A 26,036-nucleotide genomic window follows, 5' to 3' on the forward strand; every position below is an offset into this window, starting at 1 on the left:
AATAAATTATTATATATATTAAAAATATTTCATATTTTATAAAACTCACAATATTATAGAAATACATCAATAATTAAAAGTATTCATATTTTATAATGCTCAAAATAATATAAAAGAGAAACACGCAATCCAACCTCATACAACGAATATTTTGTTAAAATATATGACTAAGTATATCTCAAAAACTCAAAAAAAACTTCAATCTAACAATACCTTAGGGCTAGCCCGTTTGAGGTATTCAGGTGTGTTGGGTTGGGAAATGTTCATTCTGAACACCTCTCAACCCTTGACCGTTTCAGGCGTTTGAGAATGTTGGAACAAAACCTCTCTATAAGGTTATATATAAAAATCTCAATCCCAACCCAACACCTCCCAACCAACACCCTCCAACCCTCCAAATGGACAAACCCTAATTGACCCTATCATTTGCCCCAAATTCTTTCCCACCTCATCTCTCCCATCTCGCCTTCTCTTCTATCATATCTATGCTTCATGAACTGTTCAGAATTGGCTGGTATAATTAAATTGACCTCCATTGTTGGCACCAATGTGGCGAATGTCATATGTCCTTGTCGTTTCTGACCATCAAATGTGTTATATCTCCAATCATCCCTTCTTGGAGTGACAGGCAACTACTTTGCCAATTGCCATCCACTGACCGATGTGAACAATTCAACCTTGTGTACACTCACAACTACCTGTCTCTATTTCTATAGCCTACTGCCTCTATCGTTATTCATCAGTGCCTGTCTCTATCGTTATTTCAAAGCAACCTTCACTCTATAGACATCAACTTCATTGCTCTGAGCACTGATTTCCTCTCTAATGCAGCTCTGTTGGAGGTGTGAGAGGATTACTTTATTATTGCTGGGTTCATGATTGTGTGGCTAAAGCATTGGAGAATTTGGGCCAATTTGGTACAAATCTAAGTTGCATGTAAGATGTTTGATAAAATGCTTGAGAGGCTTATGCATTGGGGTGTAGAGCGTGATTTTTCACAAAACACAATGTACTCATAAATGTTATATTTTTTGTTGGGATGTGTTTAGTTAAGTAAGGGGTGCAAATAGTGCTCATCATTTGAAGGAAACTCTAGCATACATGTAAATTTAACATTCTATCATATTTTGTATGAAATATTTTTTGCAAAATGAAATATATACCAATTGTAAAGAACACAATTTCCCAAGGACAAATGGTGTGTATATTCTCATGAAAAGTTCCTACCAAATGTGAGACTTACTCACAATTTAAAGTAACAGCTCTAATGACAAATACCTAATTAAAAATTGATAATCTAATTCCATTTAGAGAAGTGTGGTATTATACTTGTCATAAGCTAAGTGGAATTCATCTTGCATAATAAATTGGTAATTCTTCCAAAACACACACCAAAAGACCCACTAATGAAGCAGGACAAAAGCCATCCTGATGGCTTCTCCGTATACGCAAACTGTGCGAAACAAAGCATCTAAAAGGTACCCACAGCGAAATTTATAGTAATAAAAAAAATAACACAAATTGATGAACATGAATTCTTAAGAAGACATGGTTAGTGCTGCCTCTAAATATCTGAAAATTTATAGTCTCTTGTCGATCATTACATATGGAAATGGTGTCTCTGTTCTTCTGTAACTTGGACTACTATTAGGAAATGATTTAAGAAAGCAACCTATGGGACTCATGTCTTGATGATCATTAAGGGTGGTGACTAGCCAGGCTCTATGTGGCTTTACTAGTATAGGTTGTAATTGTTACTTCTCTATCTGTCTCTCCATATCAAGTTTCATCTCTTTTTGATTTTCTGTTCATGTGATCCTAAATTGAGGCAGATGCTGAAACGTTGATGCAGCTTTAATACTGAAATTTACAAATTTATCATTTTTTTTTTATTTGTGTTTGCAGGAATAGGATTAACATAATTGAAGCCGGTGCCTTAGAACCAATTATTAGCTTCCTTCAGTCACGTAATACAAACCTGCAGGAGTATGCAGCTTCCTCTTTGCTCACATTGTCAGCAACGACCTTTAACAAATCGATAATAAGTTCTTCTGGTACCATCTCCTTGCGGAAATCCTTAGACATGGAAGTGCACAAGCTAAGGTGGATGTTGTTATGGCTCTTTCGAATCTCTCAACACACCTAGAAAATCTCTCACTGGTTCTTGAAACAAAGCCAATTTCTGCATTAGTTAACTTACTCAAAACATGTAAGAAATCTTCAAAAACAGCTAAGAAATGCTGTGCTCTTATAGAATATCTCTAGTGAGCTTTGATGAGTGCAGAACAACATTGAATTCTGAAGAAGGTGGAGTGCTTGCAGTTGTTGAAGTTCTTGAAAACGGCTCTCCCCAAAGTAGGGAGCATGCAGTCGGGGCACTACTAACTATGTGCCAGAGTGACAGATGTAAATATAGAGAGCCAATTCTCGGGGAAGGTGTAATTCCTGGTCTTCTTGAGCTCACCGTTCAAGGAACACCCAAGTCTCAGGCAAAAGCACAGATGCTGTTGTGATTACTGAGGGACTCTCCTTATCCTAAATCGGAGCTTAACCTGACACACTCGAGAATATTGTTTGCACAATTATCTCTCAGATAGACAGAGATGATCAATCCAGTAAGGCAAAGAAGATGCTGGCTGACATGGTGCAAGTTAGCATGGAACAAAGCTTGAAACACTTGCAGAAAAGAGCTATGCTATGCACCCCAAGTGATCTACCTATTGCAAGCTGTACTTCTGAAGTTTCTTCAAAATGATGTTTTTGGTTCATTAGCTTTGTTTTCTGATTATGAGCCTCTGACATAAAATTTTCAAATATAGGAATGTAAAAAGAAACGAAAAAAAGAGCGAAAAAAAAAAAGACATAGATACAGTGAAGACATGTCTAGGACAGAAAAAATAATGTATAGTGAAAAATGCCAGTCCTGGCCATCATGAGGGGGCATCAGGCGACTGGTGAATGTCAATTATCTGAAAATTGTGATGTTTGAACTTTGAAGTATTGTTAGGTAGTTGGGCTGCATAGAAGCTGTTGTATCAAATGTTATACAATCATTGAAGCTTTCTTTTTTCTTCTTTCATTTTTTTGGGGTTTTCCCATGGTTTCTCTGAGTTGATTGGGCTGTAAACTAATTGTCTTTAGGTATGCAGCCTTTAAGTTGAAGCTGGATGCATGGGCTCTTGTCTTACATGCATGTACTCTACTACTAGTTATTTGATGTGGTTTTTAAACTAATGGTGGTTTGTTCAGAAGTATTCCTGGGTCTGGCTCCATGGGGTGTAAATCAGGGTTTGAGGTTCACAATTGTAGCAAAAAGATTTGATTTTCAGCATTGAAGTAGTCAATAACCAAGTCAACAAATAAGTGAACAACTACACAATAGGTCATACTTCCCATTAGTCGGATTCTGTGATCAATCCACCACAATTGGTCTAACAAAACATGTTTCCATCACCAAGCCATTGGTGAATAGCAGCAGCACATCAGTCATTCAAACTCAGAAAGAAGTGACCTAAGGAAAAATTTACGGAGTGCTGCTCTCATGCCAATGTCATATTGTTTACATAAGCCTGTACATACCATTCTTCTTAAAAACCATAAAGTCGGCTTCGAGGCCAGTCAGGAGATGTATAACAGATCCCTCTTTCGATCCTCCAAAGTGCTCTAATATATCAGACAGTGGAACCTGCAATTCACCAACATCAGGAAAACCCAATAAAAAAATTAAGTTAACAGCTTAACCATTTCATAGAGTTGGGTTCTCACTCCTTCCTCATAATTCTCGAGCCAGTTTAGTAATGAGCTCTCTGTTGCCTCAAGGGGAGTCAAAATTGTGGGTACATCAACTCTTTGTCGTTTCACTGGGGAGAGAAGTTCTTTATGGACATTGAGAATCTCTACTTCATGAATACTGGTATCTGAGGATGTACCCTTGTTATCGTCTAAGAAACAAGAAGCAGCAGTACCATCAACTGATTTTTCTAGCTTCTGAGATTCTTTTATGGGGCTTACTTCACTCGTAAGTTCATCAGCTCTACTAATTCCATGGCAACCATGTTGAATCACCTCTGGAGAGACCTTAAAGCTTTGCATTGCCAGGCAAGCCTTAATGTGCGCATAACTTATCTGGCATCATTAAGCAAACATTCACTTTCATAAAGAAATAAGTTGCCAAGAAATAATGGTCAGAATGTACAGCGATGAAGCGCATTGACAGTACTAAAACAAAACTAGAGAGTTGTGGCAATAACAAAGAAAAGTATACTTTGAACACATCAAACTCACATCTTCTGGTAGTTCATTTTTAATAGGTTTCAGTTTATCAGCAGAGCCAACTTTTGAGATGGCACTCTGGATATCTGAGATCACCTCACCCGTCAATCCAATCTCCTTACAGTATCTCATCCATTCCTTCTCTAGTCCTTCTTGAGCAGCCTCCACAAGATACTCCAGAAGATACTCCATAACAGTTTGTTCCTTTATAGGAGCTGTTCTACCAGGTAATTTCTGGAAGAAAACTATAAGTAATGATATAATTGAAACAAATCTGAACTAGTAAAATATTCTGCTAGGCATTCATGAAGACATACAGCGATTTGTTCAAATGATAGGCCATCTTTATGCCACATTCTCCAAGCTTCTAATTTTGCCGGGATCAATTTTTTCTTATTTTTGGGTACTGGATCCACATTGCTCGCAACAGCATCCTGCGTGCTTACTTCCCCATCTAAGGAAAGGTTCAGAACTTGCGAGAGATGCCGAACAACTTGAAGAAGATGATCCCCGTGTTTCATAACAAGGTGCTGCAGCATTATAAGGGCTTAATCTCAGCTTTCACAAACCACAATGTTGATATTTCTATTCCCCAACAGTGTACACATTCAAAAACCAACAAGAAAATAAATGTTGTGTTAAGTCAAGAAAAATCATATTATTATATCCCATCGTCAGAATGTAGCAGAAACCATAATCTTGGTTCATGTCTCGATTTCTGAATCAACTCCAGTTCTAAAGCTGTGGTAACTATGTACTGCCGTTTGGACAAACCACTTCTATTGCTCACTAATTGAATATCAAACAAATAGCACAGATGAGTGTGTTCCTTGAACTATATACTTAGAGGGGAAAAAAATGATAAGAAGAGAGAGAGAGAGAGAGAGAGGAAATAGCCCAGGGCTATGGCTGCCACATTTCATGAAAAGTGGCAATCTCAGATTCTCAATGCTCCCATATCTCTCATTAAAAGTAAGGGCACTAGTGTAGTATATTTTGCATTCATATATTCAACCATGAAATATGATGGAAACTAGAAACCAAAACGTCCATATTGAAAATTTGGAAGAGGCACAACAAATCATGCACTGCAGCACATGTTAGAATCAAAATTTAAAATGTCAATCTAGATCAGACTGTGAAAAGTTAAAAGAGGGGGAAATACTAATTAGAATTCAGAAAATGAAAAAGCAAATGACATGGCCACCTATGGTGTATACTTTAAAAGTTATTGAGCTAGTACATTCACCATTATTCTGTGATAACTTTATTGATTGACATCATCATTAAAGCCTTTTTCCCAACAATGCTGGGATCAGCTATCTGATTCCATATGAGAAATTAGAAAGAACCAACATGAATTCTCTCATTCACCATTTGTTCCTATCGAAACCTACACTTTTGACTAATCCCATATAGTTCATATTATTCTTACGACTAGCATCCACATCTTCTTCATTCTCCCTCTTCTTTTAAAATATCCTACTTACATATCAAAATAATTTATATACTCCTAGTAAGCGAGATATTAAGTTCAAAACCCCTAACAAAATAAGTATTTGGTCAACATCTATTATAATCACACTGTGAAGGCATACCTGATTGACACCATCAATGTTAGCTAACCTTGCTTTGGTGGATGGCCTTACCAATGCAATCTTTTTTATTGTTTGATCACCACATATAGCATATCTGCAAAGCAGAAAATATGAAAGGGGGACAAATGAAATATACATTTTAATTGAATATTGTCTGTATGAGAAAGACAACACAAATACAGTCTTCAATATATATGCAAAAGAATACTAACGGAGCAGTTCCGATGCCTCTTGCAAGCTTCATTCGCTCTTGTAACAGCATATGATAGAGTTGTGACTCAGCCTGAATTAGAAAAATGACGTAAATGTATTTAGCAACATGCAGATAATTTTATGCATATGGTGCTCATGACAAAGAATTGAAAGAGAAGCCGACCTGAGAAAGCAAAAGATTTCAAATTAACGGTTACAAATTTTAATAAATATTTTGAGAGCACTATAGATAAGAATAACGAAAGAGGTCGGTTCTTCATTGTAGATTATTCAATATAGATTTGGAAAAGAATGAAAATGGTCAAAATAATATTGAAAGCTACCCACAAATTTCTTTTTCAGATATTATTTTCATTTACTTGCTGAAAAAAGCATATAACCAGACTACTTCATTTGCTTGATTCAACTCGTTTTCAATTTGGCTCATCTATCTGCTTTTACTCATTATTTATGGTTCAGGTGCAAAAACAGATGTGGGCACCTGAAACAGAGCCACAATAATTGAGCTTTTTTTTTTGTTGTTATTATTGACCTTATGTTTCAGCAAATTTTTACCTGGCTAGGATCTTATGCAGTGAAAGTACTTTTGAAGAGGGTATGATACCATCAAAAATTAGGAAGGCATCTGATCCTTTACAAACAAAGAAAAGCTATGTCCAAGCAGGAAAATAATTATCTGCAGTCTCCTAACAAACGGAGGCTGGTGGATATTCCTATTTTATGTCTGTATCTATGTCAGTGCAAGAAAGTCAAACAGCCTTACGGACAGATATTTTACCAGGAGTCACCCTAAAGTATGGTCAGCTCACCTATGTCAGCTCAACAGAGCACAAAATAAGCAAGATTATGTCTGCATGACACTCTAAGTTGGTGGACAATTCAAAATGGGACTCTGACCCATAGCTGCAGCTAGTACTGAACTGCTGCTTGTCTTCCTAAGCGTTGAACTACTGCAATCATATGCCAAACAATCTTACCAAAACACCTTGATGTTTTCATTTTAGAGTCACTATGGTCATAGCATGCCACAAAAGTACCGTTCATTCAGCATGACCTCTGACCAATTATGTTCACTGGCACAGTTCAAAAATATAATGAAAATAACATAATGAGGTTGCTAACAGCAATGAAAAAGATCATAACATTGGTTTCTTCCCCACACCTTTGAAAATCCATCACATTCAGGAGTAGCTAAACTCTTAAACTCTCCCACTTCACTCGATGTGCTTTGAAATTCTCTGTCCTTTATCATCTCACTGGTCATTGTCAAGACTAATGGCGGTTGATGATCAGGCCTTGCAGAACTAAGGTACTGCTGTCCTTTTGAACTAACACTGGCAAAGGAATGCACATTTTTATATTTCTAACAGTTCCACTGTAGCTAGGAAAGTTGAAATTCAAGGTAGAATAATGACATTTTATGAAATGATAGCAAGTGATGCTAGACATACATTAAGAAGTGGCAAAATATCAGCCATTAGATTGACAATGGCCAATAATCAGAGAAGAGGCAATATATCAGCTTTTTAGATTGACAACAGAATAAACGGACAAAATTACACACTCTACCTTACAGTTCTATATAGATCTTTAAAGGTCTCCACCAAATAACCTGCATCAGTGTACAACTTTTTAGCACAAATATATCACGATTAGTTTATAATTTAAAAGGAAATTCAGAAGATAGCAATTTTCTTGTCCACATTAGGACAACAGATCATGTCGACAATGCATGTAAAGGCAAGCGATAAAATAAAATTGATCATTGAATAGAGGTAACAAGAAGGATGAGCACACTTTTCCAAATGTCATGCATTTGCAAAGTGATCACTTCATGTACCATGGGAAATTAATTGGTAAGCCAACTCTTTCCACCAATTTGATGAGTGATCCTTTCCAAGCCCATGAAGAGGAAGCTTGTCAAAGTGAGCATCGAGGATCTTTTTTGACTGTAAATCACATTGATAGATGGCATTTAGTAATAAAAGTACAACGAGGAACTGAAAAGCAAAAATGAGTAATGAAACAAAGAATGCCATCTGATTGAAATTCTAGGCCACATTTAATTTTAAAATGAACATAACTAGTAATTTCAACCATTAGGGTGAGAACTCTGGTCAAAATTGAGGTACTTGAACACTACCTAACATATTCTTCATAGTATATACTATATAAGCAGTAAACTTATCTTATCTACAGACTGATCTGCATACGAGGAGAACAAAAAAAGTGCAGAAGAATAAACATACAGTTCTAACAGTAATGAGAAACATGGAATCTGACGGCTTTCTCCGGGACAGGTTGTAGAAGATGAATGAAGATTTTATTATAGATGAATGAACATTTTAGTATAGAGCACAAATTCATTACCAAGAGGGGAAAAAAACAAAGACGAGGATTGAAGATATTTATCACATATGTCCTAGGTTTTTTAGCCAGCATATATTGGAAAACTGGGAGTTCAAATTGTACCATCTATTGATAGATGTACATCAAAAAGTTATTGACTGTCGTCACATAATAACTTACCCGAGAACCACGGAGAACATCTATTGGCATATTCAGTCCCCGATCACCCTTACAAGATTGAATACAAGTCATTAACAGTAAAGCTTCTCTAGAAAAATCATGCTCCTTCCTTGGGGCCATGCAGTTATCACAATTTCCTGCCAACATACACATGAAATGCATTGAACAAATACAGACATCAGGAAAATCAATGACAATTTTTCTGTTATTTTATCTTTGTTGTAAGCAGTTTGTGCAGGAATTTCTCTATGCCACATAAATGGGTATCGGAGCAAGCCATTACAACTTTTAAACTATGCTCAGTCATGGTTGATCCCACGGGGTTAGAGTTGCTCAAGACCAGCAGATAAAGATGGCTGAGACAAGAATATAAAGGATCATTGGTAAGGAGAACATAAATCCCTTATGCTTGGGCTTTTATTTAATGGATATCCGAGGTTTTGAAAAAAAAGAGAGTATATATAACACCTCTAAAGGCACAAAAAAGTAAAGTAATCCAGACGTATAGTCAAAACAAATAGACATCTCAAAAACCTAAGAAACAAAGAAACAAACAAGTTCCATATGAGGTATCCATGTCAAAGGAATAAGGAAGTAATGGAATGAACCAATTTGGGCGACATACAAAGAGTTTAGAACAATTGCCGTAAATCATACAACCATAAAGTGAAGGAGCAAGTTCTCAATCACTCCAAAACTCCCGCTTCAATCCAAGCCCAAATAATCACTAAGAAATAATAGATCATAGCTCTATGATAGAGGAGAGATTGAATGAGGAAGACTACATCTAGAAATGTTGGGGACAAAGGATAACATGCTCTCTTGAAAAACCCACTCCATTAGACCCCCCCGGGGTTCCCTATCATGTGTGTACAGGGAAATTATCCAGTTTTAACAGATAGTAGAACAATAGTAATATTAAAACCATCATAAAATATAAATCAAGATTGAGTGAGAGCCAAACCACATCCGGAAGTCGAATATGCTTCCCCAAAGTGAGAAAGTAAGAACTTTCTTCTGCAAGTTGTCAGTACGCAATAGTGCTGCGCAGCCATCAACGACTCCATGATTGCTCTTCTTTGATTTTCCTTCAGAATAGCAACAAAAAGTCCTCTCAAGTAAAGAAACAATTTACAAACATTAAAGGAAAGAAAACACATAACAATACTAAACAGTTTCAAATGCCGAAGTTCTTTTTTTCATTTTTTTAAAAGAGTATTGCTTCTGTGAATCATTTCGTTTAGAATAATGCAATTAAGATCGAAAATCGAGGAAGAAAAATGTGCAGAGATACTTATGATTTCAAAAGTAAGGATAATGTGGCACATAGAACCCCCACCATCCACAACAATCCCACACAAAAAACTCTCAGTCACACTCGTGAGCACACTAATCACCTTCACTGAACCAGCAAATCCGACCACATAAGGCACTCTTGGGCTAAGGATTTAGTTTTAGTTTGTACAAGTTATGCAAGCCACTACCAACCAACGGAAACCTGGTTTAATTTGCTATCCAAATAATTTCCTCAGCCCCGCCCACCTGCCTAGAGGGAGGGAGAGGCACCATAACAGCCATCATCATCTTCCCTGTGACCATTGTTGTTGCCATCACCTCTAGGAACAGAAAATCTTGTTTTCTCTTAGAATATGTCCTACTTCCTTTCATCATCACTCTTCACACCAATAAACCAAATCAGATTTAAATAGGTTGAATTTGCCTTTGGATAGACAAGATTTGGCTATTTAACATCAACCTTTTCTTGGCTGCTACCACCTACCCTACCCATCTTTCTTATCCCTTGAATAAGATTGCAGAAGTACAAGAGTGTTTCAATAAAGTGATGTTAAGACCTCAGTACACTTTCTGGCACATGAGAGGAGCAGTATTTCAGTTTGAGCTCTAAGGTCTTCTACATGCAATCAAGTACAAAAAAAAGGCACCAAATCTTATGGTTTCTTTGGTAGCAACTTTCAGCAAACTACATTGTATAAAATGTAATCAAGTTTTTAAAAAATCTTGTAAAAGAAAAGCTTCATGACGTTATCCAGAGAAAAAAGAAGTTTACATACTGATTGAATGTCACCACAATAGAAGTCAGCTTTTGCAAAGTCGCTTCTCGTATAATAAAGCCAGCAGACAGAAGCTATGCCATCTCGACCACAACGTCCACTTTCCTGATAATAAGACTCTAGGCTCTTTGGACAACCATAGTGAATCACATGCCTGATGTTCGGCTTATCAATTCCCATGCCAAAAGCAACAGTGGCCACCATGACTTCCAGTTCATCCCTTACAAATAATCTGTAACAATGAATAAAAGTTAAGATAGTTGAAGCGCATATATAATGTAGTCCAAGTGAATTGATAGTAAAGCAGAGGGAAGGAAATGCATGAAATTCAACAACCTGTGGGACTCCTCCCGTGCTTTATAGCCCATTTGACCATGATATGATCCTGCCTTAATTCCTGCCTCCGTAAGTGACTTGAAAATCTAAATAATAATATGTAAGTTGTGTACGTAATAATTCAAATCCAACAATAATCATCATATAAACCCATCCCGGATATTTTATCACAAGGTACATGAGGTTGAATGGGAAAATGAAAGTCAAACTCTAAGACAGTAATAGACCATTCATTATCATACCGGCCAACATTAGTTTATGGTTCATGTGCATAAAGCTACTTAACTCAAAATCACTTCCTTTGTCTTCCTATTGTCCAAGATAAAGTATATCTATCATGAGACCATTAAGTCTTCCAATATAGTTAGGTATCAAATTGATTTGCTGGTATATCTTTGGAATAAAACATTTATAAAACAAATATTTGATCTACTTAGTATTGTCTTTCTCCTCTCGGGTCCAGCTAGGCTCATATCCAATAATATTTGCTGCATAAGCTTAGCATTGCAGTCCAATCTATATACAATTGCAACAAAGTAGAGGCAGCAACCACAAGTGCAAACCATCATGTAAAGCATATGATCAAAAAGAATAAAAGGGACCTGCTCAACATCTTTAATTGTCGTGCAGTATATGATAATTGAGCCACCACCAGCAACGAGTTTGGAAATTTCTTGCACAAGTTCATCCACAAACAAAGGACCACGGTTGAAATATTTGACGCCATAGAAGAGATTTTTACGATCAAAAGACCCAAGAGCAACATAAGGATCTCTCATACTCAGGGAACTAATTATGTCAGCTCGCACCCTGAGTAATTGGATCAAAATAAAAATATGAGAAAACCTCTTCCACTAATAATATCTAATGAAAACAAGGTACAAAGAGAACTTTTAAAATCATATAACAATTAGCAGCAGCTTTATAGATTAATCAGCAGAGATCGACAATCGTTTTAATGAATAAATTGCCTACTTTTCAGTAGCAGTTGCAGTTAAGCCAACAAATGGAACGTCCAAGAGTATGCCACGTAAGTTGTGTAACTGTTTGTAATCCACCCTAGAAAACCAAAAAGAAATCTATAAGAAAACGATCAATACAATAATGAGAGAAGGAGTGAATACATATACAGAAATGCATTTGACAAGGCTAGTATTGATATTCCATACAAAGAAAATGTTCGATGAATTTTAACAAAACTCCAGTAGATCAATCAAGTGACTATTTTAGTAACTGAGCTGACTATGATATGGCTCCATGACTCAAAGTGAATTACAAACGAATAATTTGATACTAAACGACAAGTGCCACAAAAGAAAGTATTCTTTCTTAAAAATGGAAACACATTTTTTTAAGAAAATGAGAAGATCTCGTGTTGGATTAAGAAATACTCTGACAAAAGTGCATATAGCTCCAAGAGAATACAGAAACCATTCCCCAAAAATATTCCAAAAGGTTAAAAATTTTAAGCTCTAAACAGTATGGCTACAAAATTGTATGATGAACCACCATGCTAAGTGGTCAAGAGCCTCATCTTCATGACTACTTAATCCCAGAACAACTTCCATAAATCATGCGAAAATAGAAAAAATGTAATTGTATCTGAAGGAAGTTTACTATATGTGGTTAAGTTACCTGAAATCATGGCCCCACTCAGAAATGCAATGTGCTTCATCGACAGCAAACAGACAAATCCCAGCCTCTAGCAATTTAGACCAGAAGCTACAAAAATTTGATAAATTACTCATAAGAATCCATGGAAAGACAACATATATGAAGGTAGAGTGCAAATTGCTTTCATTAAAATTTAATGATGAAAATATTGTCTTTGGTATTGAAAATCAAGTCCTGGACTAGAGAAAAGCTTGGATACTTCGTCAGAAGAGAAACTATGGCTTTCTCACATGCACATGGATTCATGCTCTAGCAAATTAACATTAATAATCAATATTTTTTGAACACAATTGTGTGTCCACATTCCACAACAAAGTAATCATGCTGATAAGCAAATTGAAGATAAAACATTGGGAAAACTATAAATGAAAAACAAAAATATGGCTAGTCAAACGATGAATCGATAGTAAAGTAAAATGCACATTATAAATAATTTCATGACATCAACGTAGCAGACACTACTTGTTAATATTTCTGAACACATAGGTAACAACTCCCGTGCACAACTCCAATCAAGGACAGACTAGATGTACGCAGACTTTGCCCCCACATAATATGTGTAAGAGGCTATTTCTAGGAATTGAACATGTGACCTATAGGTTGCACCCGTGCAACTCTATCACTGGGCCACAAGGTTCGCTTGTATTTTTGTACACATAAAGTAGCAAAAACAAGAAAAGCATGTACCCTCTCCTTACTATTTTATGGCAACAAGAACATCAGAAGGTATCTTAGAAATACCTCATGCTTCTAAAGCAAAAACTGAAGCAAGTTAAAACCATAAACATAATTAGTAATATAGCAATCCTTATGAAAATGCACAAACAACTCTCAAAACATGGGTGGCAGGTAACTACCTAACAGGAAGTGAACAAGCCTTCTCCGGAGTGATGAACAGCAAGTTAAAATAACCATCTTGGGCTTTGTCTTGGACAGAGTAATCAGTCTGAGCACTCCCAAGATACTCAGCCTTGATGCCCAACTGTTTCAAGGTCATGACCTATTGATAAATCACGGATAACAAATCAGCAATAAGTCCAAATATTACTACAAGAGTGCGAAGATGGTATCAAGCATTGAAGTACCTGGTCTTGCATCAAAGATATAAGAGGGCTTACAACTACACCAGTCTTTCCAGCAACCAAAGGAGGAACCTGATAGCTGTTAACAAAACAAAACCAACAATGAAGAAATATATACTTAACACCACAAATACCCACCCAAAAAGATTAAAACAGAAAAGAAATGTGAAAAGAAAAACCAGCACCACAAAGATTTCCCGCTACCCGTGGCCATGACAACCAAACAGTCCCTTCCTTGAAGAATTTTATCAATCACTTCCTTCTGATAAGGCCGGAAGCCAGAATGGCCAAAGTATTTCTGCGACCATATATTGATACACAGTATTAATAGCAATGTAACGTAATCGTATAAGCAATTGAACAGACTAGAAATTGAGGGGACAAATAGAAGTGATTCAGTTTCACCTTGAGTGTAGCCAACATTTCTGAGCTTGGCTGTCGATTCGAATTTCGTTTTGTGATTCACACGGAGTGTTTTTGGAGGAAAACCCTACAAAATTTTGCTTCTCCCGATTTTCTGATTAGTATCAACAATTTTCTTATAATTTTCTGGGATAATCTTTCCCGCTCTTTTTCTTCCTCTAGCCTTCTAGGGCAACCGGGCATAGTGCCAGTGCACTTTATCCACTAGTTCCTCTGGGCTCTGAGGCTCTGACCTCGTGTCAATGAACTGGGCCGAGAGATTTATACCCCAACATAGCATCCAATAGAATAACACTGTATTTCAATTTTTATTTTTTACTGATGATACCAAATTCATCTCTACCAATCAAGAGCTGACACGTGAGATTATTAAAAATAATTGAAAGCTCATCTCGGATAGATTCATGTTGGCCTGACTCTGCCTGCATAACAAATTAAGTATGCAATGCATACTTTGGTTCCGAGAAGTCCACCCCAGGCCCAAGGAGCCTATCTCGGCCCAAGACAGTTACAAGCAGTCCTAGAAATATAACTGAATTTTTAAAAGAAGACTCCTAAACCCAACTGGAAGAACAAAGGTGGATATCTCCTAGTTAAAAAAATGAAGGACTTCGACTCCGGTATGGATTAGAATTAGCTCACTACTATAAAAGGATACCCCAGTCAGGTAAAATATTCATCCACAACTCTCATACTTTTCTTCCTCAGATTTCTTAGTTTTCTCTTCTTAATTAATAATTGAAGCATTGAAATGTCTTTCCTTGAGAGACTCTTTAGCTTATATTTGTTCATCTTTTAGTCCAAGAAATCTCACTAACAACAATCGGAGCAATCTGGTTTGGATCAAACTTAGTGCGTCAACAAGTCAAACCGAATTTGTACATCGTCATTTACCAATCTAACAATTCACACTAATAGTGTGACTAGTGTTGTGTTTTTTTCAATCACAACACTGCAAATGCCGTGATTAACTTTTACAAAATGATAACTCCTTTCAACATTGAGCTAGTGTACAGAGAGATGGAATGGAAAATTGAAGAAGGAAAGAATAGTTCATTCAATTACCGAAGGTCTATCTTACAAACTAACCCCAATGGGCCTTAAATTCTACTGACCCAAGTATGGTCTTATAGAAAAAGATTACAAAGCTAGGGCAATATTGACAATTCAATATGTAAAACTAATTAACCGCTCTTAAGTACTAATAATAAAACTACTAACAGAAGTTGTAACCACCAATTAACAGAAAGGGTTCCTATCAACTCCTCCTTTCTTCACACAAATCCTTGTCCCCAATGAGAAAAAACACAGCTTCTGAACCAGATTCTTGCAACACTTGAGACAACTTAACACCAAAAGAATAGCAGAATAAGTGCAACCAGAACTGAACACAAGGCATCATCCAGATTTGTTTTTCTCCAAAAAGTTGTAGCTGCAGTAGTAATCAGGATCCTTTTGCGTGTGATTAGTGTTTTGTTTTTCAATCACACTACTGTCAATGACGTGGTTAGTTTTTGCACAATCATGCCACGACATGACGTGATTAGTGGGAAAAAAAACAATCAAGTCACTGTCAGCGGCGTGATTAGAAAATTTACATTAATCACGCCGTTGACAGTGACGTGGTAATAGATCTAGAAATATTTCTCGTGTTAATGGATTGGGTCGAGTTTGGTGGTCTATAATCACATAATATTCCCAATAATTTGGATGTCTTTTATGTTGTATGTTCTTTTATGTTATGCTATTCCAAAATGCAAAGTGATTATATAAACCTATGTTGCATTAAGAAGTCAAGTGTGGACTAATTGATAGAGAAATTCTTGAACACATTAAATTGATATTCTAAAACACTGCATGATATCCCCATCAATTAAAACCTTCGTAGCATAAATGTTACAAAAACATGTACAAATTGGGTGACTAAATTATAACTTTTGAACATTAATAACTAAGTTGAACTAGGTCATATTTTTATGGTCAAACATTACGCTAGCTCGACTTGTATACTCTTGATTCCCTAAACGAGCTTAGAGATTAGAATACGAGACAAAGCAAATGTAATAAGAGTAGCCCAATCTATTCATGGACTCTCAATTATGGCTGCAAAGACTTTCATTTGGTTTCAGCTTAGGACGGACTATTCTGACGACCCGCGATTTATGCCTACTCAGTCGTCCAAAGGACGTACTGGGCTAGATGGTTCCTCAATTACAAAAACAAAAACAAAAAAGGGGTTGCAGCTTCAATAACTCTGATATCCATATTAAGAATCTGTTTGTGATGATCTTAGTTGTAAAAAAGAATAGAGAAATGGAATGTACAGTTGGGGGTTGAAAGAATTGTTACAATTAAGAAGCTTCAACCACCAGCTTGGAATGTAGCAGAGAAGGTATAAAATAGAGCAATGAGTCCACATGCTGAAGTTGAGAAGGAACCATCCTCACAATATATATAATTCCATCTTCCTCATCAACACAAATATGAAATATATATATATATATATATATATATATATATATGCATACACATATACATATTCAAATCATTGATAGACGTGTGCCATGGCGAAAGATCCGCCGAGGCTTTTGGCTTCTCTGCTCTGCTCTCTTACTAATACTTCATCTCTGCCAGCTAACACTCTCAATCCAAAAGGATTAATTATATAGAATGAATGCAAGCTAAGCCATTTGCAGGAGTAGTGAACTTGTCTACAAATAGGCCTTCTTCTTCACTACTCTACTTGAAACAGCACAAATAAGCCACAATATTCAATTAGTACTAGCTAGTTCATCGATCACTCACTCTATGACTTCAATGGGAGATCTCTCATCCCCGGGAGCTCACGGGTTCGACCACCACCACTATCAGAAACTGATGCTGGAGGAGGAGAACGGACGCGAAAAGCTCTCGACGACTCTAAGTAGTCCAAGCAGCTCTAATTCTGATGGGTTTGTGCTTCAGGCCAGTAACTATCAACTAGAAGAAGTTCATTCTCTGATCAACTTCAAATCCGGGGGCTACGACGATCATTTCATGAATGTCAACGGATCCTTGCTCAGCTTTGGTCAAGACGATGGCGGCCATCCGCGCCTGTCTAACAACAACAACAACATCAATTGCTTTCAAACTGCTAGTAATTTCGGCGAAAGCAATGGAGACTGGTTGTATTCTGAATCGATCATCGTCGCTGATAGCATTAATCGTGAAGAATCGAGCAGCGTTAAACGTCCACATTCGGTATATATATACATAGATAACATAATGTAATATGTGCTGGTAGTTACAGGGTCATAAAATTGACAATTTATTGTCTCCGTTACAGGAAGAAAGCATGATGCAGGCTCCCAAGAAGCAATGCACAAGTTCTGCTAAGAATCCTAAGCCAAGAGCTCCATCAAAAGACCCACAAAGTATTGCAGCCAAGGTTGATTAATAATTAATTTGCTTGATTTCTAATCAAAATCAGTTTTCTTTCTTTCTTTTTTTAATTATTCTTTGTCATGATTGAAAATTAAGCAAAATGAAGAAACACACTAATTTTAGTTTTGTTGGAATGTCTGTCTGTTTTTCAGAATCGACGAGAACGGATTAGCGAGCGGCTTAAGATACTCCAGGAATTAGTGCCTAATGGTACAAAGGTTGATCTGGTAACCATGTTAGAGAAAGCAATAAGCTATGTCAAGTTTCTTCAATTGCAAGTAAAGGTAATATTCTATATATATATACATATAGTATCATTGTGGGTCTATATATATATCATGTGTACATATCTCTGTGCGACCTAAATATTCCAAATTTATGTATGTGGTTGCAGGTGTTGGCAACAGATGAATTTTGGCCAGTTCAAGGTGGGAAAGCCCCAGATATTTCGCAAGTTAAGGAAGCCATTGATGCCATCCTTTCATCTCAAAGAGATGGAAATTCCTGCTCAAAGTGAGCTCATTGGGTTTGCCAAGAAGTAGATGAAGAAGAATATTGGGAAAATAATAATACTATATAATGCAAGGTCAAATTTGCAATCAATCAAGAAAAAAGCCTTGTTTTGGAAGTTCTATCACAACACCCAAAGAAAATATTTCTTGGATTTGTACTTTCAAGAGAATCTGTCTATTTTGTTTTTTTTCCTTCTCTATTCTAAACTATTCCTATTGAGATGTTGGAGTTTCCTATACTTCAATCTATACTAGTTTTAGGGATGTCAACAGAACGTATTTGGGGACCTCTTTATCCGTCCCCATCTCCGTTAAAATACACCCCATCCCCGTATCCATCGGGTGGATAATCCACATCATTTTACCTGTTATCTGGCAACTTTAAGAGTGAGAACTCTAGTAAATTTAAAAATCAATGAATTAAAAAAAAACTGAATGTATAAATCTAACAAATAGAGTTTTAAACTAATAATCGTCCAAAAAAATCAAATAAGGTGAGTTGGATCATGAATTTTATTTTAAGTAAACTATAAATATTATAATAGTATATATGTAATTGATAATATATGGGTACGGGGCGGTTTGGATTTCAACAAACCTGTCCTCGTACCTGTCCCGATTGTTTTCCCATATAAATACACATATTCATGTGAGTTGAGATGGGTTATGCAGATAACCACCGAGTATGGATATTTTTGACATCCCTAATTAGATTAGTAATTCATAATTTACAGATGAATTACTTAAAGATAAATGCTTTCAGATTCAAGTTCACATTCTTTAAATTAATATCCTACAACTTAACTATGTCTTTGTAATTTGCACTTCATTATAAGGTGCATGGTACAACTTATAAGTTGGGGACAGACGCTCTACTAAACATCCTAGATAAGATCACCTATACGTTCTAATAAGCCCAAAAATAAGTTTCAAATTAAAGTTTATTTTAGAGCTTTTGTTTCTTTTTCGTTTCTTCTTTTATTTTATTATAATTTTTTTAAAATGTTAATTTCTAATTTTATTTATATAAAAATATATTGTAAGTTATAAGTTTAAACCTAAAATTAAATTTAATGAAAACATTTATGATAAAAAAATAAATTTACAAATCATAAAATAACAAACTGCAATGATTTGTACAGCTTTTTTTTTTTCTATTTTTTAAACTAAATTTAAATACAAATTTTCACTAGTTAAAAAATAGCGTCAATTATAAGTTTCATCAAACACTAACAATTTGTTTCACTTCTTATACGTTAACTTATTTTTTTACAACAAATAATCTATACTAAACAGAGTCAACATTTCAAAATAGGCATTTATTAGTCTCTTTTTTAAGGATTTAGTTGTCTCTCCTTAATATCAACATTTTAGGCGTAAACTTGTCTGATATTGTCCTCGCTTGGGAAAATTTTGCGCAGAGGATTTGATGGCTCAAATTTAAGCATATATTAGACGTCCAAATGACAAACTTGTATGATATTGTTCTCGATTATATAAATAAAATTTTGTACAGGTTTAATTAGAATAATGTTAATGTGCATATATATATTTTGAAACCTATTGTCAATTGGCTTATTCCAATGCGTATATATGTATATCGCATTAATTCCTACGTATATGTGTTATTAATACACAAGATTATTACGTAAATTGGGTGAGTGTTTAATTCTATCATCATCAAAGTCATGTCTCGAACGGTTTGAGTTTGGTTTACATGAATTTATGGAAGAATTTGTTAAAACATCTCACATCGATTTCGGATTTGCAAATTATGTGTTTTATAAAAAAAAATCCAAGCCTCACAACTATTCGGAGGCCTTTTGCTGGGTCTAAGTGTCATTAAGTGTGATGATTCAGGAATAACAAGGTTGTGTGGATCTGATGTATCAACAAGAACTGGTAAATGTAAAGTGGACAATATCTTTGATGTGAGTTGAGTTTAGATTTTCAACATGGTATCGGAGCCTCTACATGTGGGGTTTGACATAATCCATTTCACAAGTACAGGGAGAGTGTTAGATCATCCCACATCGGTTTGGGATGTTCAAACCATGTGATTTACAAGGAAACGCAAGTTACTAACCACTATTAAGAATCATTTTTTTGAACCTAAGTACCATTAAGTGAGACTATTCATGAATAACAAAGTTGTGCGTGTTCGATGTATCCACGGAAACTATCAAAGCGGAGAATATATATATGGCTGAGATTTTCAACAGAATTAATAACAAAGGGGGACAAAAAAAAAAACTAAACCTATTTTTCATCAAGCAAACGTGATGAGCAGCATTGGATATGGTTGTTTGTCTGCGTTCCCATGATAAAGTGGGGCAGCATGACGCACGTGTAGGGTTTTAAATAAGGATTATCACATGGGTAGGACCTAAGCACACATGCCCCCACAAGCCCATGTCAACTGATTTGCACTACACATAAATCACTTAGATTAAATGGCCCAATCCAACCCAACCCAACCCAACAGAACTGAATTCCAGATCAATTAAACTACATTTGTTTTTGTTCCTTCTACATTGAAATTTTGTCAAATCTACATACTTTATATCTTACATTATTAATTTAGTGTCACTGATTGCATGGAATATTACGCTGTACTTGCACCTCAATGACCTCATGCACAAAGTCAAATGTTCATATACACATGCGTATATGTATATGTATGTGTGTATATATATATGTATATATGTATGTATTATAGTACACCTCTTTGAAATGATATTATCGATATACATTTAGCTTGATATGTGATAATACTTACAAAGGTGACTTCATCTTTAATGTCTTTTTCTGTATTCAAATTGTAATATCGTGACACTAAATCAAAATCTCAAAAAACTTAGTGTCTTTTTGACTTTTTGTTCATTTTCTTTCAGCGTAGTTTGTATTGTTAGAGAATTTTCATTTCTATCAAATATATTTTGGAAAAAAAAAGAGATGAAATAATATTGTTGCGTCTGAAAATTCCTTTTCAAATGATGATTTGATCATATAAAGTTCATAAAATATGACATGGTTTGATGCTAATGAGACTCTAAATTAAAGCTTACTCGAAATTAATACAACCCTCTTACGTTTGAACAATCGTGCATGCATGTCTTAATAGTACTTATATGTACTACAATATTGTCGATTAATATAAATATAATTCCTCTATATATTTTATAATCTGGAAATTTGCATGTTGTAAAGTTGAATCTGGTTCAATCGATCTTGTCATTTTGCTTGTATGGATCTTTTCTGGAATTCCATGCAGGCTAGGAATCCATGAATGGCTTGAAATTGTCTTGGTTCCTCAAAAATTGCGATTTGTGGATTTGTTTATAGTCCAATCATTGCATCGTTTGTCTTTTTGACCATTTTAATAAGATAAGATTCCATATGGCTAGTACTACTAATTTATTACACTCTTGGCCACCACATAATTCAACCAACATTAATGCATTGCATTGCATTAATTAATTGTTTAATTTTTTTGTGTACATAATTAATTGTTTGGCACTACTAATAAAAGATGACTCGGTTGAGAATTGATTGGGTTAGGGATATTTATGCCCAATATTCAATTCCAATGAGAAACATATTTCTCAATAGGTTTCAAAAAAAAAATTAATTGTTTGAGAAATTTCAAACCATGTTTCTCATTAAAATATTTTAACTAGTTTAAGGAGCAAAAAAAACTTTAAAATAATTCTCTCATATTTTTTTTGAATAAAAATACCCTCCAAGCAACGACACTACATTCGTTGCTTCTGAAACACGATACGCGCCATACCTTCACATCTCAATGTTTTGTGTACTAAATCTAGAATTCAATGTATTTTGTGAGATTTGATAAAACCATTCTTATTTAATTGACAAGATATCTTTATTTTGCCAAAAATACAATCATATTTGAAATTTCACTGTTTTCTTAAAAACCAGAGATATTGGATATAAAAATAGTGAAATTAGAGGTATATATAGACTGTGGAATTGATCAATTACATTAGAAATATCATTGTTTTTCACAAACCGTGAAATTGGAAGAAAAAAAATGGAATTTATCAATTCTAATTGAAATATCACAACTTTTGAAAAACTCTGAAATTTCAGATAACGACAATTTTTTTTTTAAATGCTCATAGGTCACACACACGTTAAGTCATGCTCGAGGGACATAAAGGTCACCACAGCGGATGGAAACTACCTAAATCCCAACCCCCTAGTGAGAATAAAACCCTGGACCTCAAGGTCCTGGACAGACAACCTGACCAATCAGGTTATCTCTCATTCTCCAGATAACAACAATTGAGTTTGAGATAAATACAATGGAATTGATAAATTATATTAGAAATATCACCGTTTATCCAAAAAAAAGTTGAATTAGAGATATAAACAGTGAAATCGGTCAATTTTAACTGAAATTTCACTTTTTTTATTTTTTATTTTTGAAATTTTACATAAAAACATTGAATTAATAGCATATATGTTGTCTAAAATATTGTTACTGTTGAATCAATTTCTGCTGATAGCATATATGTTGTCCAAAATATTGTGCTAAATTACACACTTGTAACAACACATATCTTTATTACATTATTTTCGGCCTCTTACTATATTGTTTCAGCGTCTTATTACATTGTTTCAGTCTTTTGTTACATTGTTTCAGCCCCTTATTACATTTTTTGTTTTAGTTCTTTTATGTTCTGACAATTGTGGGTTCACAAAGCTTTTGCCATATTTTCTTCCTCATGCAAGTGAAAACAATAACCATGCAAGCAAGTATCCAATGATGGAAAGCCATCAAACATATTCAATTTCTCGATCCATGCCAAAGTTTCCTTTGATACCAGAGTTATCAAAAGAGTAATTACTGCTACTCCAACCACAATCTTGGTAACGAGTCCTTGGGTTCTCCATCAATGTGAATCACAGATCCATCTTTGTTGCCGAGTATAGACCTACCATCCCTCGAGTGGAATATCGAATGACGAATTGGGAGTAAAAGCGAATACCAACTCGAATACGTACTTTTCAAGGATGTCTCGTACCTCCACCTGGTCCTGGTCCCGGTCCCAGTCCCAACCTCTTAAGGTCGACTTGAAGATGTCAATTGGACCCTTGCCCTGTCAGTACAGGTGGAGATCCACCTTCGACTCTTTCGTCCTCGTAGAGCAATACCAACTAACGTAGAGCGTGGTAGAACAAAGTGAATTTGATAACAAGGACATCTTCTACTTGTTCAATTTACCAAAAACTGAACGAAATAGGGTTAGAGAATAATCTCTGATCTTCTATTAATTTGACAAAAGCTGCTCTCTAATGAGAATTTACAACCTTAAATAGTAAAAGTCAAACAAAACCCAAGAAAACCCCTAATTAAATAAAAAGGAATCTCCTAATTAAATAAAAAGGAATCTCTGATTAAATAAAAGGAAATAAAAGAAATTCCAATAAACTTTGGCCTTCCTCGAGGAACCTTGTGACCTTCCTTGGGGAAGGGCAATATGCCTTCTTACAGTGCGACCAAAGTGCTATTCATGGAGCAGGCTTGAGAAAGATTGAAGAAGGTAGATTGCCCTTTCTCAAGGAATGTCACGTGGTTCTTTGAGGAAAGTCAACGTTTATTGGAATTTCTTTTATTTTCTTATATTTTATCAAAATTTTTTTATTTAATTAGGGTTTCCTTAGGGTTTTGTTTTGGTTCTACTATATAAGCTTGCGATCTCTCACTAGAGAGAGTTTTGTTGAAATATGATAAAAATCATATATGTTTCTCGAAACCCTATTTCATTCTGTTTTTGGTAAATTGAACAAGTAGAATCCCGTCCTTGTTATCAAAATCGCTTCATCCTACCATGCTCTATATTAGTTGATATTGGAACTTTGCACGTTGCTAGTCATGCCACCAAAGAGACAAGTAGTCGGAAGCATGCAATCGACTTTGGAGGAGGTGTATGCAAGGAAGGATACATATCTGGATCAACGCTTCGAGCAGTTGGAACGAAGATTGGAAGGTCGATTTATGAAACCATTGGAGTTGTTTGCACAACGGCGGAAGGCCGCGCTTCATCTCCACCAACAAACTTGTCACCGAATCTGCAAGAGAAAGATAAGGCCAAATTTGATGAAGTTTTTACTAACCCTTTTTGACGATGAGGGCGCAAAGGAAAGGAGACAAGTCAGAAAGAGTTCCTTGATTGTGTGATTGCTGAGGAGGGAAGATTGGATGCACCATCGACACCAATCTTTGATGAAGAGCAGGGGTGGAACCACGGCTAAGCAAGTGTGGTCAATTGACCCCACCGAAGAAAAAAAATTCATATACATATATAACAATTTTGAAATTTGACCCCACTAATATTTGAAATTTGACCCACTATATAACTGAATATGTCTAATGTAATTGAAAGCCCATAACTAATAAATTCTTCTCTGGGCTTTGTCTTTGATTCTTTAGTGGAATTTTGTGGTGTAAGCCCGAAGGCCAAAAAGTATTAATGTATTTTAAAGCCCATGACCCATAAGAAATTTTAAAGGGCCCAATAAATGGTAATCTAGTCTTGTAAATTATTATTATTATTATTATATTTTAAAGACCCATAATTTATCCTTTGACAGAATCATTATAAAGTCCTTATAAAAAAATGCCCGATAACACACTTTCAAAATATAAAACAATTACTGACAACATTTGTAGATCAATTTTCAATTATTACTTACCTATGTTCTATAATATTTTATTTTTGAAGATATAATTAATAAATAATCGAAAAAAATTCAGGGGACGCTGCCCTTTGACCCAGCAAATATTTTTCGCTTCCTGTATAAACCCGACCCAAACGCCTAAGAGTCTAGGTCCGCCCCTGTTGAAGAGGAACAAAAAGTGATAGTTTTAACCAAGCCCTTCGTGGATGAACAAGGTGATGAATTATTGCTGCCAATATTCGATGTTAGAAACACAGTTCCGATGAGCAAACTTTGAGCATTGATTTGACATTTAAAATGTTTGAATCTGTAAAAATGTATTAGACACAGTTCTCTGAGTCTTCGAATCTTATTTCGAACATTATAAAAATCATCTCAATAAGAACTCAAACGAGCAAGTTATGGATGTCTGATCATACTGATTTCAGTAAAGATATTTGATTGTTTAAAATTTAGAAGTAAAACAAGAGTTGATGGTACTTTGATCAATAAAAAAAATATTTTAAATAATTTGTCCTTAATGGAATAAATCTTATCTACTTATGGACCTTATGAGTTGAAAACAATTAGAGTGGACCTATTGGAATAAAAATTTATTTTGAAAGACGTATTGCTAATTAATTCAATGAATTTTCAATTATTCTCTTTTGAATTTATTTTAATATAGGAGGTTGGGTTCAATTTTTTTTTGAAATACCACAAAGAATTACACTTATGGTAGGAATAGAACCTTGGACACACATATACCTAACCCAATCGATTGCCAACCAAGCCAACTCTTGTTGGTAAACTAGGATCGCAAATGGGCTTTACAGGATTTGGACTTAATGATTTCAATAATGGGCTTTTTCTTTGATGGACGTGTATAATATGTCGTTGATGTTATTTCCATTTTACTAGCCTTTTAATTTAAGCCTAAAGTGTTTGGTGGTCTTGAATCCATTAGCTTAAGGCCTACTAGCCCATTTCAATTGCTGGGTTTTGCTGCCTCATTCTAAGAGACTCAATCCATTTCTTGCTATGTTGAAAAATCTACCAATAGTTGGTAGCATTTTTTTAAAATTTTAACTCAACAATAGTTGGTGATCGAAACCATTCCATTTCTCTCATAACATGGCCCTTTTGGGAGAATAGTAAGGGATAGGAGGCTCTAATTCTGGGCTCTAATTCTCCTCCAAAAATTAAACCTTAAGC

At 35.3% G+C, this 26,036-nt stretch overlaps 2 protein-coding genes and 1 pseudogene across 2 annotated transcripts; 2 read left to right on the top strand and 1 right to left on the bottom strand.

The window, feature by feature from the left end:
• The first annotated feature begins 563 nt into the window (after positions 1-563).
• On the top strand, positions 564-3,062 carry LOC119993305 (annotated as a pseudogene).
• Positions 3,063-3,369: 307 nt separating this feature from the next.
• Positions 3,370-14,420, bottom strand: LOC119986082 (ATP-dependent DNA helicase RecQ-like). The gene is made up of 20 exons (XM_038830634.1): positions 14,182-14,420; positions 13,962-14,074; positions 13,780-13,855; positions 13,552-13,694; positions 12,656-12,742; positions 11,996-12,079; positions 11,623-11,830; positions 11,021-11,106; positions 10,685-10,916; positions 9,577-9,700; positions 8,613-8,749; positions 7,924-8,032; positions 7,653-7,695; positions 7,246-7,417; positions 6,083-6,153; positions 5,871-5,964; positions 4,590-4,802; positions 4,285-4,506; positions 3,766-4,125; positions 3,370-3,685 (listed from the first exon to the last, which is right to left on the bottom strand). The coding sequence occupies exons 1-20, from the start codon at positions 14,197-14,199 to the stop codon at positions 3,560-3,562; spliced, it is 2,718 nt and encodes a 905-aa protein (XP_038686562.1). The 5' UTR covers positions 14,200-14,420; the 3' UTR covers positions 3,370-3,559.
• A 1,878-nt stretch (positions 14,421-16,298) lies between these two features.
• LOC119993310 (putative transcription factor bHLH086) lies at positions 16,299-18,139 on the top strand. The gene is made up of 6 exons (XM_038840381.1): positions 16,299-16,401; positions 16,509-16,591; positions 16,921-17,439; positions 17,525-17,626; positions 17,775-17,906; positions 18,017-18,139. Exons 1-6 carry the CDS (start codon positions 16,299-16,301, stop codon positions 18,137-18,139), a joined length of 1,062 nt encoding a protein of 353 aa, XP_038696309.1.
• Positions 18,140-26,036: the final 7,897 nt, after the last annotated feature.

Source organism: Tripterygium wilfordii, chromosome 3 (assembly GCF_013401445.1).
Source record: "Tripterygium wilfordii isolate XIE 37 chromosome 3, ASM1340144v1, whole genome shotgun sequence".
NCBI lineage: Eukaryota > Viridiplantae > Streptophyta > Magnoliopsida > Celastrales > Celastraceae > Tripterygium > Tripterygium wilfordii.

Bases quoted from the DNA above. Each gene is read 5' to 3' on its own strand.
- LOC119986082 (XM_038830634.1), bottom strand. The intron at 9,701-10,684 runs GTATGTAAACTT...GCTATTCTGAAG, and splicing joins ATTGTGGTGACATTCAATCA to GAAAATCAAAGAAGAGCAAT. The intron at 4,803-5,870 runs GTATGCCTTCAC...ATAATGCTGCAG, and splicing joins ACATTGATGGTGTCAATCAG to CACCTTGTTATGAAACACGG.
- LOC119993310 (XM_038840381.1), top strand. From the start codon at position 16,299: ATGGCTGCAAAGACTTTCATTTGGTTTCAGCTTAGGACGGACTATTCT. The intron at 16,592-16,920 runs GTATAAAATAGA...GTCTACAAATAG, and splicing joins CTTGGAATGTAGCAGAGAAG to GCCTTCTTCTTCACTACTCT. The intron at 17,907-18,016 runs GTAATATTCTAT...ATGTGGTTGCAG, and splicing joins TTCTTCAATTGCAAGTAAAG to GTGTTGGCAACAGATGAATT.